At 39.4% G+C, this 20,269-nt stretch overlaps 1 protein-coding gene across 2 annotated transcripts in view; it reads left to right on the top strand.

Moving 5' to 3' along the window:
• Positions 1-20,269, top strand: part of RGS7BP (regulator of G protein signaling 7 binding protein) — a 129,556-nt gene that overhangs the window by 47,462 nt on the left and 61,825 nt on the right. For both annotated transcript variants that reach the window (XM_059694541.1, XM_059694540.1), the window contains exon 3: positions 12,080-12,210. In XM_059694541.1, coding sequence (XP_059550524.1) covers positions 12,080-12,210 — 131 coding nt within the window. The remainder of the gene's footprint in view (positions 1-12,079; positions 12,211-20,269) is intronic.

The following is a 20,269-nucleotide window of genomic DNA, read 5'->3' as shown; positions in this document are numbered from 1 at the left end:
GGCGTGTCCCTGAGTTAGGCAGAAAATATTGTACACCTATAAATAGAAAAATGAATGGAACTAAGAGTAGGGCCGATTTTTAAGCCACAATAATTTAAGGGCTCAACAAAGAAAAAGTAGGACATTTTAATTTAATTCCTGGCACCATATTTTACAGAAAGTATGCTCTCAATATCTGTGCATTGGATGCATGAACAAACAGATGAACATTCCTAAGCACATTGTGGCAACTCCACGTAGCAGTTGGAAGCATAAATGTAGGTTTGAGTCTTATCATTCCGTTTACTATTTGTGCGATTGAGGAAGCGCCATAACCTCTCTTAAGCCTCATTTCCTTCCATCTGTAAATTCAGGATAAAGACAGTAACGACTTCATGGGCTCATTGTGAGAATTAAATGAGATGTAAGTGCTTACTTAGCGTGGTGTCTGGCACATAGTAAACTCTCAGCAAACGTTTGTTATACTGCGTTTGGCTACTGCTGAGTCAAATGCCAAGAAATAATAAAGCAGGTTTCTACCCTCAAGTCCTTTGTCAGTGAGTTCATTAATCTTTTTTCCCCCGTAGCAAAGGACTAATGATCTTACATAATTTATGCTAGCTTGAAAATCAAAAAGAATGCTTCTATGGGAGGGACGGACCTAAACATGCGTTCACCATTATCTCCTCCTGCCCAGATGTCCGTCTGCCTGGAAGAGTTGTTTCTGCTCTTGAGCCAACCATTGGCAGAGGCGCAGAGTCCTGTCATTCCGTTTCACCTAATGGTGCATTATACTTCATTATCAGAGAAAGAAGAAATTAGAGGCAGCTCTCCACAGTGGAGCCATTTGCTTGAAAACTTGATGGCAGTAAAATGATACCACACCAAGGAAGGAATAAAAGACTGCAAGTTTTCTATCACTGTGGAGAAAAAATTAATTTGTCTTAAAGGAGACTTTACAATATGTTATGATCAAAACACCATGGGATAATCCTGCGAGTTTCAATGCACTCTTACAAAAGGATTCCAGGAAAAGTAACACTTTCTTCTCTTTTCCAAATTCACCCTTTGTGGACAGCAGGAAATCACAGTAAATACTATATGCGTGTGAATTAATAATTAAGTAAGAAGAAAGCCTGTGACAAAGATAGAAAGATGTCTAGACATCATATATACAATTGCCTCCCTGGGGCACTTGGCCATTCATTTGTGCTGGTTATGACCATATAGCTCCTACGTGTTATTTCACGTAAATCTTTACATAATGCCAATGGAGCAGCCATTCTTACTTTAGTTCAGTATTTGAGACCCTTAGCGGTTAAGAAATCTGCCCACGGTCACACCTTATAAGTCACGACATCAGGAAATAATAAACCCAGACTGTTGGGCACTGGACCACTTAGGCTTCACTGCAGAGGTCGTGGGGTGGTCTTTATGTCAATATTTATTCCTTCTTAGAGAAAATGTGAACAACTGCGGTCAGATCCACAGCTCCTGAAATTACCAGCCTGGCCTCTTTGAGAAGAGTGCTGGTGCCACACGGTCAGCCTTGAATGTTCAGCTGGATTCATTTCCACAACCATGGATTGAGAGCCTTCAGTGAGTCAGACACTGTGACTGCGCTAAGTGCTTAGAAAACAGAAATAATGAATAAAACGTCCTGCTCTTGAGGATATTAATCTGGAAAGAAATGTACCAAAAGCTTAACAATGGATACTTCTGGTATTTGTGTGTCATCTTTTCTCTTTTTACTTTTCTGAATAAAATGTCTGTTCACATTCATTACTTGAAGAATGCATTTTTAAAAGAGGTCTGCAAGAAAAGAAACTCTTAAGAAACCTAGCTGTGATGGTGAAATGTAACCCCAGCCTTCCAACTCCTCACATCTCATAGGCACTACTCTTTAAAGTCACCCTGAGAACCAATTAATTGAACACCTACTGTGTACTAGACAATCTGCTAAGTGTTGCAAGTTACAGATAAACAAGACAAACCTGCTGGCTTTGAGGAATTTATAGTCCTGTGGGAAAAGCTCCTGGTGGAATATGATATTTTCGTACACAGACACTGGTTCTGTTTGCATAAGGCTTTTGCCTTTTTGTAAAACAATAACTTTTACATCTGTCTAGAAATGCACATTTCCATATTGGCATGAAGTGTCATCTTTTCAGTTATGCAAAAAAATACAGATTTTCATTGCATGCCAATAAAAAGGCAGAATAACACCACAGAATCCTATCAATACTAATAAAAGGGTAATATGCTAATTAGACTGGATCAACCAGACATCTTCTAGATCAGCCATGGGCAAACTACCGCCCGCGGGCCATATCCGGCCTGTTTGAAATGAATAAAACTAAAAAAAAAAAAAAAAAAAAAAAGACCGTACCCTTTTATGTAATGATGTTTACTTTGAATTTATATTAGTTCACACAAACACTCCATCCATGCTTTTGTTCCGGCCCTCCGGTCCAGTTTAAGAACCCATTGTGGCCCTCGAGTCAAAAAGTTTGCCCACCCCTGTTCTAGATGTACGACATCCTTCCGGACAAAGCCATGGTGGTGGGGGCCGAGGCAGTTACGGGAGATCAGGCCGGCAGGGGAGAGCAGTTAGGGGCGAGATCAGGCCTGTGCAGGGGAGCAAGCAGTTAGGGGCACGATCAGGCAGTCAGGCAGAGGCAGTTAGAAGAGATTAGGTCGGCAGGGGTGCAGTTAGGTGCATCAGGCTGGCAGGCAGAGGCAGTTAGAAGCGATTAGGTCGGCAGGGGAGCAGTTAGGTGCATCAGGCTGGCAGGCAGAGGCAGTTAGAGGTGATCAGGCAGGCAAGCAGGCAAGCGGTTAGGAGCCAGTGATCCCAGATTGTGAGAGGGATGTCCCCTCAGGGGTCCCAGATTAGAGAGAGTGCAGGCTGGGCTGAGGGACCTGCCCCCGCCCCCCCCCCCCCGCATGGATTTCATGCACCAGGCCTCTAGTTAGATTTAATAGTTAAAGAGCTCCTAGTGTTGGGTAGAAGTCTGAAGTTGAAACAGTAAACTGCAAATGCTAAAAAAAGGTTCTAACTCTTTTCTCAATCCTCCTTATAAGCTAAAGAATGAACGAAAGGGCTAACCTGGAGGCACTGAAGCTCTATATTTACAGTTGCTATTAGTATGATAAACAGAGGCCACTGTCTGCCCTAACCCTAAAACCTGCCCAAAGAGCCTTTCTGCCTAAATCTTCTGTGAGTCTAAAAAATAGAATTTCAGGCCTGTGTTGGCCATATTTTGGACTCTCCTGGTCTTTTGTCACTGCTGTAAACAGTCTCACGTGTAAGAGGAGGTGATTGGCATTGCAACTATGATGGGTTTTAAAATTAGTTATTCTATACCTACACAATTCACATGTCACAATTCATTTTTAAAGTATTGACTGGCATTTTGTGCTGTTATAGTTAAAGGAGATGAGGAAATTTCTTTTCTTTTTTTTATCAAAAACTCTCTTTTATATTAACTGAATAAGTTCCATTTGCCCAGCTCTCTTGGGTTGTTTTAAAATTGGCATTGTTTCAGCAATATTGATGAAGTCTGCAGCTTCAGCTAAAGAGAAATACAGCAGCACCTGACTTAATGACATAATTAAGAATGAAGGGCTAAATACCATTTAGCTAAACTAACAATTCAATATGTTGAGGCCTAAAATCCCAGTGGATAAAAGCAGGAATGAACTGCATGCTGCAATTAATGACCCAGACTTTGAATATAATGAAAATAAATGAGTTGAATTCTTTGCAGTGTATCACATGATAATTGAATGATAATTGACCTTTAAAGATCATTGACATCAGGTACAAATAATAAGCATCTGAGATTGAAAATCTTGATTTTAGATGCAAAAAAAATATTTTTCAGAATAAAATTGGAAACAGATAGTTATATGTTTCTGTAAAATAAATACACTCACACATACTCACACACACATACACATGCACATACACATACACATACACATACACATACACATACACATATATATTTAAACACAGACTGATCCTAGCTATAGTCAGTGGGGAAGAGCTGTTTTCTACCCATGTAACCTAATGTGCCAATTGTCATTCCAGCAGAGATTTAAGAATTCAAGACTCAGACTCTCTCAGCCACAGGCCTCTGTCTGCCAGCTGTGAGAATCCCAACCCCTGAAACCAGGACCTAATGAGCTGTTTGCAGACTCCATATGACCCTAAACAGGAGATCATAAAGAGAAAACCACTGAGAGAATCAGAGGGAGAAAAAAATGGAAGGGCCAATGCACTGGCCAGTGTGCTATGTAGTTAGCACACTACATCGGCCCGCACTCTAAAGGGTCTTGGGTTCAATTCCAGGTCAAGGGCACTGAGTTGCAGGTTCTGTCCCTGGCCAGGTGGGGGTGCATATGGGAGGTAACCAATCCATACGTCTCTCTCACATCGATGTTTCTCTCCCCTTTCTCTCTCTCTCCCTGTCTCCCTTCACTCTCTATAAAAATCCATGGGAAAAATATCCTCAGGTGAGGATTAAAAAACAAACAAACAAAAAATGGAAGGGCCAGGAAACCCTCAAGCCCAAAGGATAGAAAGATGAGGGAAGAGGCTAAGACAAAGTAAGAAAGCTATTTTATTTTGGAGATTGAAAAGATAGGGCCTTATATATAAAGGTTCATTTTCTACTAATCAATAGGCATGAGATTCAAGTATCACGAAAAAGAATTCATGATGTGTAGCCTATTAACTCTGTCAGCCTCTGATGCCCTGAGAAATTCCCAGAAAGTCTCAGAATCGCCAACAAAGTCACCACCCAGTCCCAATTCTCTCCAGCAATGCCTTATTCAGTAACTTCTAAGATAAATAAGGTGATTTACAATTCAATAGTCATATTTTAGTCTTATTTCATTGTAAGTAGCATAATGTCAGGAAACTGATGGCTATTGATTTTCTTAAGTGTTTAAAATCTGTTTAAATATAGTTTTTAATCTTTAAATGGAAAATAAATAAGCTGCTTGGTAATACTACCCAGTACTTATCAACTCTCTCCCAATGGGGTCAGGGGGAAATGTCAGAGGTCATGTCAGAGATCCTGCCAGAGGACAAAACAAAAGTAACAGGGAAATGAGGGCCATAAATAATATGGCCCTAAACCAGCGGTTCTCAACCTGTGGGTCGAGACCCCTTTGGCAGTTGAACGACCCTTTCACAGGGGTCGCCTAAGACCATCCTGCCTATCAGATATTTACATTATGATTCATAACAGTAGCAACATTAAAGTTATGAAGTAGCAACGCAAATAATTTTATGGTTGGGTCACAACATGAGGAACTGTATTTAAAGGGCCAGAAAGGCCCTGACTGATTTGGCTCAGTGGATAGAGTGTCGGCCTGCGGACTGAAGGGTCCCGGGTTCGATCCCGGTCAAGGGCATGTACCTTGGTTGCGGGCACATACCCAGTAGGGAGTGTGCAGGAGGAAGCTGATCAATATTTCTCTCTCATCGATGTTTCTAACTCTCTGTCCCTCTTCCTTACTCTCTGTAAAAAATCAATAAAATATATATATTTTTAAAAACCTAAAAAAATAAATAAATTTAAAAAATAAATAAATAAAGGGCCAGAAGGTTGAGAACCATTGCCATGAACTGTGCTGGCCCCTTGAACCTAGTTGCTTTGCATAAAGGTGCTCAAGGTAGCGACCAAAAGGTAATTCAGTTGCACTTCAGTTTCTCCTTCCTGTGAAAATCCTTTCATTTCTGACTCAACCCGAATAGCTCCAGGGTAGAGTTTGATCCCCACTGGTGTTCAGTGGTGAGGACATCACAGAGCCATATGTTCCCATGAAAGGAGGTGCTGTGAAGTGAGGGGATTTACTGCAATTATTTCTCCAATGGTCCTGGGAGGACCAAACTTGCTATGACTCTCTATGAAGAAAATACAGGTCTCTGCCTAAAACACAACTTTCATTAAAAAAAAACTCACTAGAAGAAGATTATGAGGAAAATGAAGACATAGGGCGAAAAATGTCTTCTTTTCATTTCTTCTCATTAACTAGGCTTTTCTTTTAATTGCACTGCTTATTTTGGTATACAATAGTAGAGTCATTTAGTGAGTATCTGGCATATGTTCTGGGTTTATGAACTCGGATAGACCCTATAATTGCCTGTAAGAGTGAGTCTGAAACCTAAAATAACAACTGGGTCACGTATCCACACACATGTGTGCCCTCTTTGACCTGTGACTTTCCATGGGTTATATACACTCAGGGGACTACCTGAGTATCTACTTCAAGGAAACCTTGAAGGCTAGAATCTGAGGCTGTCCTTAAATTTGGCACAGAATTAGGGTTAAGTGGAATCCATGTGGGAAGAAACCACAGGCGGTATTAGAAGAGATAACCTGGAGATAAAAATCCTTGAGTAAACCATTAAATCCCTTTCCTCCCTGGCTATTTGCTCTGAAAAATAAAGCAAAGGGTATGACCCCTTCCCTCATCCCGTTTGGCTTCCTGAATCTTTCCTTACCATTTGGCTCAATAGCCAACAACAGGACTGATTGGGAAATGACAAACTTGGTTACATTGGCTGCAACAGGAGTTCTGGTTCCCATCTCTTCTGTAGCAACAAACCCCACATGTTTACTAACATCTGTGAAACGCTGATGCTTGTCAACGGGGTCACACCTATTTTCCCCAGCCTAACGGCATGTTTATTTAACCAAAGTTCATATGTGGGAGCAGTAAGCACATAAGACATGTAATAGGATAGCAGATAATTTTAAAACTAGAGACTCTACGCAAGCATGAGGCTAAGTAAACACAACTTTCATGAGTTAAGATGGATTGCAGCCAACCTCTAACAGTCCTTCACAATCTGTACTCGTTTTCCCACACATGGTCCCATTTGATCCTTGAAATAACCTTGAGGGACTTCAGCCCAAATAGTTGTTATCCCTACCTCACAGCTTGGGAAACTGAGTCCCAGAGAAGTTAAGGTGGCTTTTCTAAGATCACAATTCTAACCAGCCAGGTCTATATTTAGCGCTAAGTTTTCTGACTCCAGAACCCATTTTCCTTTTATTATGTTTTGCTGCCTTCAACTAAATATATAAACCACTACATTAGGGACAGACTTTCAAAACAACAAACATTTGCTGGTTTTCAAAAAGCTTTTCGTAGCTGCTCAGAACACCAAAGTCTGGCAAATTCGGCAAAAAAGCAGAAACAGGGCCAAGGCATTTTGTCACTGAAATCCCCAGTGTGTTCTCTCCTAAACTTGACCTCACTAGCCATAAAGCTTATCAGTTGTTTTGTTCAATTTATGCCATGAAAATAGTTGGGGAAATGAAAATCCTTGGACATCAAGAAAATACCCATCACCTAGATTCTACAATTAACATTTTATTACACTTGCTTTACCGCATATCTACCTGTCTTTTCATCCCTCTATCCAACCAGAAATTCACATTATGTTTCTGAAGTTGCAGACATCAGTAAACTTTACTCCTGAATAGTTCAGCATGCATATTATTAACTAGAGGTCAATACTTGCTTATGGTTCTCTTTTTAGGTACAATTTTCTTATAAGCAAATACATAAATCTTAAGTGTACCATTCAGTAAGTTTTGCCAAATGAATACACTCGTGTATCTCAAATCTCTATCTACCCTCAGCCCAGAAAGTTCCCTCCCCTCATGCCCCTTCCCATCACTATTCTAATATTTGTCACTATTAATTAGTTTTATCTGTTCTACAACTTCATATAAATGGTGTTATGATTTATTTACTCTTTTGTGTTATGGGATTTTTCTCGCTGAAGATCATGTTCTTGAGATGCATCTGTGTTGTTTCGTGTGTCAGGAGTTCATTCCTTTTAATTCTTCAGTATTACTCTATTGTGGAAATATACTGAATTCTTTATCCACTTTCCTCTTGACAGACACCTGGCCTATTTCCAATTTTGGGTTATTCTAAATAAAACTACTGTGAATGCTCCTATAGAGATCTTTTTGTGAATGTTTTCATTTATCTTGCGTAATTACCTAGCAATGGAATTGCCAGGTCATAGGACAGGTGTATGTTTAGTTTTATAAGAAACTTTCAGAACTATTTTCAAAGGAATTGTACCATTTTAACCCCCACCAACAATGCATGAGAGTCTCTGTTGCTGCACATCACCACTGATAGTTGGCTTGGTCAGTCTTTTTTGAATTACAAAATAAGAATATCCACAATAGAAAGTGTTTCTATCATCAAGTGATTGAGGCGCTATCCATACACATGTACCCTAGTTACTATATCAGTTCAGATTTCTTAAGTCGGATAATTAAAAACATTAAATCCTAATTCTCATCTTTAAGGAATTATGTGAAAGATGCATTATTTGGCAGTTATTTTAAATGTTTTTGCATTCAACTTGAGCTCTAAATCACTGAACTATTGTTGACGTTCATTTCTAGGGTGTTTTCCTATTAATACTGAGGCTTTCAACATAATCAAAATGATCAGTTTAGCTTTTGACTTATGCTCATAAGAAAATAAATAATCACAACCTAGTCGCTAACTGATAAAATTTCTTTTGTCTGAATTGAATGAGCATCAGTCACCTCAGGAATGTCTCATAGACCTAAACTTTAAGAAGAATGAATCATTGTAGATTAAGTCTAAGTGATATTCGGTAAAGTTAGCTCTGAGTTAAGTTGCTGCCATTTCCTTTTTTAATCATTATTTTAAAAATATGATTTCAGAGTGAGGAAGAGAGGGAGAGAAAGATAGAAACATCAGTGATGAGAGAGAATCATTGATTGACTGCCTTCTGCATGCCCCCTCCTGGGGATAGGGCCTACAACCCAGCCATGTGCCCTTGACTGGAATCCAACCATGACCTCCTGGTTCAAGGGTCGACGCTCATCCACTGAGCACACCAGGCGGGTACATTAATGTAAATGTTTCCTTAGTCTTTACCATTTATCCCTGGGAAGTTTCACACTTTCAAATTGCTGTTTTCTTGGCTTTCCTTCCATTCGCCATGCTCTGACTCTTGCTCATTTGTTATGAAAATAACCTAAATGATCTTAACGCTTCTCAAAACTGTTTCAGTTCACTGCTTATAACATTAAACATAGTCTAACCCATTTGACAATTTGCCTTTTAATGAACCTTTAGTAATTAGCAATACAGCTGAGTGCTCTAACGTGGGAAAAATACAATATACAAGTCTCGAGGCTAATGTAACCCGGTCAAGGGATCATGAATCACTGACATGAGAGATAACGTTTCCACTGCTCTTTAACTAGTTCCTCTCTTTCTCAATTTTTCCAAGCTCTCAAAGGATAATCCACGCATATATGTATGAAGTTTCTAACTAGGAAATGTGTAATGCAACTTTAGCAGAAATTAATTTTAGTTTGGCAGATTCCACTTCCAGTGGCACCTATTTAGTTCCTTCCCATAACAGCTACAAAGGGCAAAATGGTTCCACAGTTCCTGGAATCGCCATTGGTTACAAAGGCATTAGGGAGATGGCACCCAAGGAAATGCTATGAATTAGGCATTTTAATCTCCGTTTCCATTTGCCTTTTTACAGAAGCACTTAATACATTGCTTTAGCTCTCTCTGTCTAGCTACAAAATAATAAACAAAACATACTGGCTCTGAAGTTATGACTAGAATATTAACTCTAGTCATTTCTTTAAATTACTTTAAATGTCATCTATCTATGAGGTTTGCATATTTTTGGAACTAAGCCACTAAAGCACATATTTTATATCTTTGAAAATAAGAATACTCCATGGCTTGGAATGATACTGTCCTCGCTAATTGTCCCACTCATCTAATGTACAATACATACAACAGATTTACTATAGGTGGCTTTTTAAATCTGCATATGAGCCACCAGGGCCAATGTTATGCGTAGGTGAAAATAGGCAGCTAGGATTGGGATGATGAAGCAGCACAGAAAAGACCTGCCTGCCTTAAAGTATTTTCCCTCTAACCTGCCTTAGGGATGAGACACTATCTTCACATTTTTATATCGGAGTCAATGTATTAGCAGGTAACATACAGCACGACTTTTGATTACACCAACTAGTAATGCACAGTATCCCTTCAGAGTCTAGTGGGGCCATACCGGGATGGGCCACAGACAGGGACTTTTTGAAAGGCTCAGATGCTATGAAATCATGAGACCTTATGTATGTGGTGGAGGGGTATGGGGTCCAGCCTGAGGGTGGGAGGCACCCACGGGAGGAAGCTCTGAAAGAAAATCTGGAAACTTCTACTAGAGATATGCTTGATCCCAATGTTGGCCTAGGGCTAGAACCCTGAGACACAAATGAGAGAGTATTGTAGTCTTTTATTTTTCTGCTAAAGCCACATTTTGCATAGAAGCTCTTTTGAGACACTTTGTTCTTTCTGACACAGGAAAGACACAGGATGAGTGTGCCCCTCACTGGCGCTGAAGCAAAGAATGTTGCATTTTGGGGGGTTATGTAAGCCACAAAGTTAGGCACACTCTGGCTCCGCCACTAAATAAGTACTGAAAGTGAAAACTGTCATTGTAAAGTGCGGCATAAATACAAATTCCTTTTACATCCAGAATTTAAAAATTGAAGCCTCAATTTTTCTTCTAATAATTACCCCAGACATTTTGCCACTGACCCACTTTCCAAAGGAATCAAATCCAAACACTGCATTATTTCATCAGATTTCACTGCATTTTAAATGAATGGGGATAGAAATAAAAATAATGCATTAGGACAATTGACAGAGTTCACTTGTAAGCTCCTTCCATTTTAAATCTCGCTCTAAACTTTACCCCTTTTATTCAGTTTGCTTTATCCAACACATGCTAATTTACTTGTATATAAAAGAAAGAGTTCTGCCCTGGTCAGCCTGAGCACCAAAGGGTCTCGGTTTCAATTCTGGCCTAGGGCACCACTTGGGTTGCAGGTTCACTCCAGCCTAGTCAGATGCTTGTTGGGAAGCAAGCAATGGATGTGTCTCTCTCACATCAATATTTCTCTCTCTCCCTTCAATCTCTGTCTTTCTCCTACTCCTCATCCCCATTTCCACTCTCTCTGAAATTCAATGGAGAAAATATCCTTGGGTGAGGATTTAAAAAAAAAAAGAGTTTTATTGCCAACTAACTCCTCTTTTCTTAATCAAAAAATAAAAGTGATCATTTGTGTTTTATCATATTCACATTTATTTTTTTTAAATATATTTTTAGTGATTTCAGAGAGGAAGGGAGAGGGAGAGAGAGATAGAAACATCAATGATGAGAGAGAATCATTGATTGGCTGCCTCCTGCATGTCCCCCAGTGGATAGAGTATCGGCATCCACAGGCCGATGCGCTATCTACTGAGCCAAACCAGCTAGGGCTGTCATATTCACATTTATATTTTTATTGTAGTTAATAGAGAAAGGCTCAAGGACTGTAGAATAAATTTTAAAACATAAGTTCAGTATTTAGCACTAGATTGTTAGGTGTAATTATTAGAATTTTATAACTTTTCTCTTTTTTCATAAAAATTTTATTTTTTCATTAAAAACTTTTGGCCTCTCATAAATTAACCATAGCAAACAATAAAGGAACATCCTTTAGACAGAAACAAAAGCTTTTGATAAAAATAATCTGTATCTGGCTCTCTAATCATATGCTAGGGTCTTAACTATTAAAGAACAATCTCACCACTGGCAATTGACTAGTTCTTCATTTGTCTCTCTGAAAATAAGAGGTTTTAATCTCTTCTTGCAAGCTAGGATATTTTTATGGTTTAAATATATTTTGGAATTTGTTCCAATAGTTAAGTTGAAAATATCTGATATTTTCAATTACTTAAAACATTTATGATTTTCAGCTCCCAGCAGAAATCTGCTGCTGAAGAGGGGAAAAAATTAAGAACTGTTAGTCAGAAAGACACTTACGTAAGAACTATGAAATTGGTCATATTCACATTGGTTTGAAAGCAGGAAGTCCTAAATTTTAGACTCAAAGATTTAAGGAAGCATCATTGAGCACCTTTTCCTCTCAGAGCTAAGGCGAACGGCTGATGAGTGGAATCCTGAGAATGTTCACAGCTTTTCTCTTTCATTGTGTTGCAGCCCGGAAGGTGGTGAGATTCATCCAGAAATCTGTCGGCTTTATATCCAGCTGCAGTGCTGCTTAGAAATGTACACAACAGAGATGCTAAAATCCATATGTCTGCTGGGGTCTCTTCAGTTTCATCGAAAAGGTAGCTACATTTCATATATTGCCATAAACCCTGAGGAATATTAAGCAGAAGCTCATCTTTCGCAAAGTACCTACACGCAATGTATGTCTATCCACACACGATTAGAATGGATGTAAATGTTCAGGAAATATTTGATATTGATTAATAAAATAAATCAATATCAATTCTGAATGCCTAAGAACTCTGATCGCCTTGAGCAGAAATTGTGATAGAAACAGTTCTCAATATATTATTTTACCACTTGTGAGCATGACTTTGGTTAGAATCGACATAGGCATCAAAAATATATAATGAACTTATTAGGCTAGTGAATGTTATCCAAGATTGCTGCTATGTATTTCCCTAAATGAATTAGGTTGCTAGAAGACAAATTACATATTGTATCCCAAAGATTTAAAAATAGGAGAAACTCAACAAACAATAGGGCGGCATATTAGTTATAGAAAATCTCATTATCAGGCTTAAACTATAAAGGGAGTCTATTGGTTGAAATGACTAAAGCCTCCAGCAGTGGTAGTGGCTTCCGCGTGGTTTGGCCAGACTACTGACTCCCATTCTCAGTGATGCTCTGTCTTCTCCTGGCTTTCCCTTCAGGCTGCCTTCCCCCACATTAGCAAACTGATTGCAACAGTTCCAGTAATAACATCTGCACATCACAAGATCCATAAAGAGTCAGAACTTCTCCCTACTACAGACTAGCAACCATCCTAAGCTTTATTCTGATTGGGCCAGGTCAGATCATGGGTCTACACTTGAACAAATCACTGTTGCCAGAGGGATGGAATTATGCGGACTGGTTTAGGCAACCAAGGCCCATTCCTGGAACTAGCAGAGGGTCAACCCCACCCAACCAGTGGCTCTTACATGATGTGAGAGGGTGGAATGGAGTGAATGCTGGGAGGAAGCCAAAAGTTCCATTACTGGAGGAGTGAACCCGTATTTTCTTCACTAATTCACCAAACAGTAATTTATTGGGAACCTCCCGAATGCAAACATTTTGTGCTTGAGCTCAGGAGAATAGAGGGTACATAGAATTAAATACTTGCCTATGATTTAAATTCAGAGATAGAAGAAGTCAATAAACTAATACTCAAGGAAAATCTTATTGAAAGGCTTTGGCTTGAGTTGGGTTGTGAAGAAGACAGGGTTCAGGTAGGAAAGGAAAAAGACACTTCAGGGGAAGAAACAAAGTAGAGATTTGAAATCAAATGAGCATGTAATTTGAGGGGAGCTAAGTAACATGATAAAGTATTTGTAAAAATTATATCTGTGTATATACAGACATATGCACATAGCAGGACTAAAAACAGGGTCATGCTATGCTCCAAAAAGAGAACATTTTCTCCATGTACAGATACTATTTATTTTTATCTGCATCCCAAAAGCTTACCTTTTAATGATTTCTATCTTTACTTCTGTTACTAATACAAGTGAACTTGTTTGGAGAGATTATCTCGACACTCCTGAAGCCTGATCAGAAAAAGGAGTATCACACACACCGATGAACTGATGACATCCAAACAGGTTGTCATGGTCCAATGTATTTACTTGTCCTCTCTCTCTCTCTCTCTCTCTCTCTCTCTCTCTCTCTCTCTCTCTCTCACACACACACACACACACACACACGCACACACACACACACACACACACACACACACACACTCTCACACACCTACCAGCTCTGTTTAAAAGTAAAAGAGGTTCCCTCACCCAGATTTCTTCCTTATTGTATTTGGTTTTGAGCATACAAATAAAAAACACATCACCTTTGAACTGATCAGCTCATTTGGTCTTCACTGTCCTCTGTCTCCATTGTCAGGGTTTGACCTACTTCCTTCCCTTCCTCTTCTTTTAAAAATAATAAACCCTGCTTCTTGCTCTAGTGCCTAACTTACATACAACTCTGAAAATAATATAGCTGATACAGTGGTATCTTTAATGTGGCCTTGGGCTAGGGAAGGGACCTATCTAGATGAACTCACTAAGTTCTTTAAGAAATCAATGCACCATCAGTCACCCAATACCCAAGCCAGAAACCTTTCTTTTCTCATTTATTGATTTGACAAATATTTATAAGTCAACCTCAATATACTACTAAATTCTACTACTTAACATCAAATTTAATCATTTATAATTCATGTTGATTGTTAGCTTTCCTGAACATCTCTTTAATCTTCTGTCCAGATCTACTCGTAGGCCACCATCAATTCTAACCTATGTTATTATGGATCCATCTGTCTGCCTTCCATATTCAGAGAAATAGAGATAGATAAATGGAGAGGGAGAGAGAGAGAGAGAGAGAGAGAGAGAGAGAGAGAGAGAGAACAAATAGTCCTTAGAGTCTTAGGGGAATAGTGACTCCCATTCTAGCCTGTAACACTCAAAATTTCTTTATACTTAGAACCCCTTCTGCCTTCTGGTATGCTCCTTTTAATGCTATTATGAAAATGTGGTGTTTTGATAACTTTTAGGTTACCTAATTTCTTCTTCCTTTGTGTGAGTGTTACAGGTTGGCCATTCCCCCTTCTTTACTATTTCTTTTCCATCAAAGAAAGAAAAGGAATTGTAATTGAGTCATTAAGTTTGGCTCAATAAGAGTCTCTGGTCAATTTTTCTTTGAGATTAAATACTGAAACCAAATTGCTTCACAGTTATTTTTATTTCTAATCACCTCCCTGGCTGCCACCAGAGGTCCAGCAAGTATTGTATATCACACTTAGTTTTACTATTGTATTGAGTAGTCATGAGTTTACTCTTTGGAGGCCACATAAGGTCACTGCAGGTGCAAAGAGTATGGTTTCTTCGTGGGGAGAAAAGAAGCTTCAAATCATTTTAATGTTTCTGCAGTGTGCATGAATTTAGTAACAAAGATTGTCATTTTCTCTCATTTAAGAAAATCATAATTATCCTTAGTCCTTAGCAATAGCTTTAGCAGATCTTTATATTTTTTGCATATACAATGCTTCTGAATTGTTGCTATCTCATAAGTTTGATTGATACAATCTATTATTTGAAAATCTTTTATACTTTACATCCAGCTATCACCAAAGAAATGAAGAATAACAGTACTAAAATGATGTTTTTTTATTTTTTCATAGCCAAAAAAATTAAATTAAATTACCGAAATGTGAGGTAAAATCCACATTTAATAAAGGCTATTGGTTATCCCATGCAGAGTGTGGTTCTGAAAAACTGTGTTTGTTTCAAGAAGATGACAGATGGGAATAATTTTAGACATCTTGTAGTTTCATATTCCAGCATGTTAAATTATAGATTGGACCGTTACTTGACAAAGTCTAATTTCCATGTTTATAGTAAAAAATAGTTGCTCTCACTTCTTCACACTTTGGTTGGTAGGAAATCTTCTCCCATAACTGAGTCCATGTATCACATTGACCGTTAATGCCATTTCCTGCCACCAGATGAAATGAGATTGCAGGTTTCATTCACTCTAAGGGAATTGAATGAACCTGCTCTAGGGGCCATGGCTTTCCTCTCTCTCTCATTCTCGTCCCAGTCAATCAGTTTTGGCAACAGTCCCATTCTGAAGGAGCAGAGATGACAGAGCACTCCATGCGACTCCCCTTCACACATGACCTTGCTCGCTCCGTCTTTGTTCTCATCTCACCTCACTTGTCAGTGGCCGTCTCTGCCTCTGCTCTGCCTCTGCTCTGCCTCTCTGCCACAGCGTACAGCAAATCTGTCCCCAGGTCCTCTGAGCATATACCATTTTCCCATTCTGCCCCCCAAATAAGGGGTGCTCTCCCGGAATGTGTCACCACGGTTAACACAGAGATAAAAATATGCAGAGGAAAAGTAATCACAAGAGGGAAAGAATAGAAAAATGTTAAAAACTGAAAAATCTTAATTCAAAATCTAGTGGGAGCTAAGGCCTCAAGAGGCTCTAATGAGAAATTAATGAACTGTTATCCAGCAAAATTCAGGATGAATTCAAGACAAAGAACAGACTATGAACAGTAAAGACTCTAGTGTATTCAGCCTCGCATTAAGAAAAGGAAATGACCCACACCAATAAAAGAAGCCAGCGACATAAAGACAGTAACAGAATATAGTCAGAAGTAAAGACCTTATCCTTTTCTAATGTAACAAGGCAGTTGATACTAAAATAGAACAGTAGGTCAGAAGAAACGAAGCAGAATAAACCTTAAAATAGACTATGATTCCAATTCTGAGTGGAAACATGCATTCATTGTTTGAACAAGTATATATTGAGCACCTAGCACATGTAAGGCATCATTGTAGGAGCAGTGTTCAGGCTCAAGAGATCCCTGTTATTGTGGACTATACAGTCCAGTGCAAAGAAATAGTTTTTTAAAAAAATGTTGTAAACATCCCAAATACCAATAAGTGAGATGTCAGTAATGAAAATAGAACGGGTGATGTCATCATGACTGGGTGTTTTAGAAGAGATGGTCAAACTCTGTAAGGAGATAGAATTTAACCTAGATTTGAATGACAAGAGGAAACAACCTCATAAACATTGGTATCTAAGGGAAAGGACCCAAGATCAGAACACATGTACACTGTTTGAAGGATATAAACATGACCAACTTCTGAACTCTAAGGGTGATCTAAAACCATCTGTTATTATTCTATCTTCATGTCTTCACATACCGAACAGTTACTAGGACACCATAGTCATCGCCTTTTGTCAAAGTAGATATGAGCTGAGCAGTAGGATTAAAGGAAAGATAACAGCCTCCACTGATCAGGTACCTTCCACTTGCCATGTGCTTTATACATGTTATTTTATCCTTAAGTATCATTTCCCCCTTTTCACATTTGAAGAACCTGAGGCTGAAAGAGGTGACTTTTCCAAGGCCACACAGCACATCGGTCCCATTGCGAAGTTTGTAATTGTTCCTCTAATTGTCCCATTTTCCACTCAGCTCTATTGGAGAAGGACAAAGAGAGCATATTTAATGGAGAAATGGAAAATAATAGCACTATGGTTAAATTTTACCCACAGATTTGGCTTATTTAATTATTAGTGGGCATACTTCAAAATACCATGTTTAATGTATAAAATCCATTGTGTTTAATTTCTTACCAAAAAAACATGAAGTTCAGAGAGTTATGTTTTTAAGATGGGAGAGAAAGTTAACTCCATAAATCATTTAATGATTTATAAAATATTTTACTTTGAGATAGGAAACTTAATGTTAAGAAATGATGATACTTGGAAAAGTAAAATAAAATAAATGCATTCAATTGGTTAGAGCCGTGGTCGGCAAACCACGGCTCACGAGCCACATGTGGCTCTTTGGCCCCTTGAGTGTGGCTCTTCCACAAAATACCACGTGCGGGCACACAGTACAGTGCGATTGAAACTTCGTGGCCAATGCGCAGAAGTCAGTATTTTGTGGAAGAGCCGGTATTTTGTGGAAGAGCCACACTCAAGGGCCAAAGAGCTGCATGAGGCTCGCGAGCCGCAGTTTGCCAACCACTGGGTTAGAGCATCGGCCCCATACACTAAGATTTCAGATTCAATCCCCAATCAGAGCACATAAAAGAATCAACCAATGAATGCATAAATAAGTGGAACAACAAATTGATGTTTTCCTCTCTCTCTCTCTCTCTCTCTCTCTCTCTCTCCAGTAAATAAAAATTTAGCCTTAGCCGGTTTGGCTCAGTGGATAGAGCATTGGCCTGCAGACCAAAAGGGTCCCAGGTTTGAGGGCACATACCTTGGTTGCAAGCTTCTCCTGGGCCTGGGCCCTGATTGGGGCTCATGCAGGAGGCAACCAATTGATGTTTCTCTCTGTCTTTCCCTCTTTCTTCCACTCTCCCTAAAAATCAATGGAAAAATATCCTCGGGCGAGGATTAACAGAAAATAATAAATAAATAAATAAATAAATAAATAAATAAATAAATAAATAAATAAATAATAAAAATTTAAAATCTACCACTTGTGTGCTCCAAAAGGAGCATGGGACAGACTGTGGAATCTCAGAGGGAAGGCAGGGTGGGTGGGAAAAGAGTAACCAAAGAACTTGTATGCATCTATGCATAACCCATGGACACAGACAATAGGGTGATGAAGGCCTGGAGGGGGCAGGGCAGGTACCGCCTAGAAGGGGTGAATGGGGGACACAGAGAGACATCTGTAGTATTTTAAACAATAAAGTTTGTGTGTGTGTGTGTGTGTTTTTTAAAAAGGACCACGATTTAGCCTTAGATACCCACTGTGGGAGAGCTGAAATTAATTAATTGTACAATAAATCCATCTTGTCCATTGTTCTGCTCTACTTTAAAGGCCAGAAATGAGCAGTAAAAGTCTCAGAGGGGCCTCTTCTAAAGTATCTTCTATTGTCTGCCCCTTTCCTGTGCTTCCAGGGGACCTCACCTCCATGAAGCCACCTCAAGGGCTGCCACTCTAGGAGCAGTGATGGCACTACAGTGCCTAAGGATCACAGAGTAGCACTGAGGGGAAGTGAGGGGAAAGGGGATGGTTCTGTATCTCTTCTGAATTGGCAAATGTTTATTTCTCAGTGTATGGGGAAAAACGGAGCTCTGTGTATGATATAATTGTTGTTCTCCACTATGTGTTTTATGGCACTCTGAATAACTTCTTACCATAGTATAGAAAAGCATTTGAAACCATTTGAAACCATTTGAAGCCAGGTAAACAACTGAATTAATGTAACTTATTTCTATTTAAATTACATGCTTTTTAGAAAGGAGAGAGTCAAAGTGGATTACTTAACAAGCAGCCTATATTTTCCCATGTTTCTTTTCACAGTGCGTGGAATTAAAAGGCACCTACCAGTTCTGAAAACGCATGAGAGTGAGAATAACTATTCGGAGAAGCTTCCGTGCAGCTCATGCCAACCATGTTCACTTTGTTTTCACAGTCAGTATGACAACTGTCCGAAAACCTTCCCTGGGCATAGTCTCATAGCAGATAATGTGTCGGAGCACAAAGGGCATAGGGAGTTTGCCCCTGCCACCAAGGAAATCATAGTACACAGTCACATTATTAGCTCAGAGACGATGGGTTTGTTTTGTTTTGATTCTGGGGGAAATTTACGTAAATGAGTAAAATTGACTTTGCTGAACACTAGAGGCTACACTCAGGACCTCAGAAAAAGGCACTGTTTATGTCAGTGCTTCTCATTGTCACTGGTTGGCTGAAGACAGGCAGGAAAGCAAGAAGGAATGGAAGTAAAAATGAGAAAAGAGGAGAAAGAGGACAGGAGAAATAAGAGATCAGGAGAAGGGACATGGTCTCTAGAGTGGAGTGTAAAAAAAGACCCCCACTCTAAATAAATGACCCCTCCCAATCCCCCGGGCCAATGGCTAGGACCTCTGAGGGTGAGGGTGTTCTGTGCTACTCTGGAGGCTGCCCCACAATCAGATGTAGTTTTGTTCCCCTAAAAGGGCTGACGATTTCTCACGAATATAAGAATAACCAGCCTTCCAAACTGGTATGTGCTTCATGGGTGGTTTCCCTTAACATTTCCTCAAACACGCCTATTATATTATCCATAAACAGGCTAAAAATACATGGAAGTCCCCAAGGAGCTGGAGGCAGAAAGCTTTGCAAGGCCCTGAGAAAAGTGGCCAACTTTTTGATATCCTAGTTCTAAACAGTGATGAAGCCAGCTTAATGATTTCAAGGTGTTCTAAAAGCTCTCCTTCTCCCCTACCTCCATCCCTTATCTGAGCAAATATTTGTTCAGTGAAGCCTGAAATTGATTTTTCAGGGGACAGAGTTTTTTTATTTTATTTCATAATAAGAAGTGAAATGATATTCAATGCATATTCACTTTGTTGGGTGAAGTAACACGTTGACTTGAAGATGCCATTTAGAAGCAGGTTGACTCCTTTCCTGAGAGCCCACCTGATGTTAGAGAAAAGGGCTCCATTCTAAGAACAACTTAGAAGGATAATTCTAATGGTCAAAGGGGGAAGCTGTGGGAGAACTCGAGTTGGCCACTGTCCAGATTTGTGGGGTGTTTCTCTGCTGACTCCTTAACGTGGCTTAGAAGAGCATCTATGAACTCTGATCCTTTATCCTCTCCAGCCTCATTGCTC

Source organism: Myotis daubentonii, chromosome 4, assembly GCF_963259705.1.
Source record: "Myotis daubentonii chromosome 4, mMyoDau2.1, whole genome shotgun sequence".
NCBI lineage: Eukaryota > Metazoa > Chordata > Mammalia > Chiroptera > Vespertilionidae > Myotis > Myotis daubentonii.
This window is presented reverse-complemented; position numbering and strand designations above follow the sequence as displayed.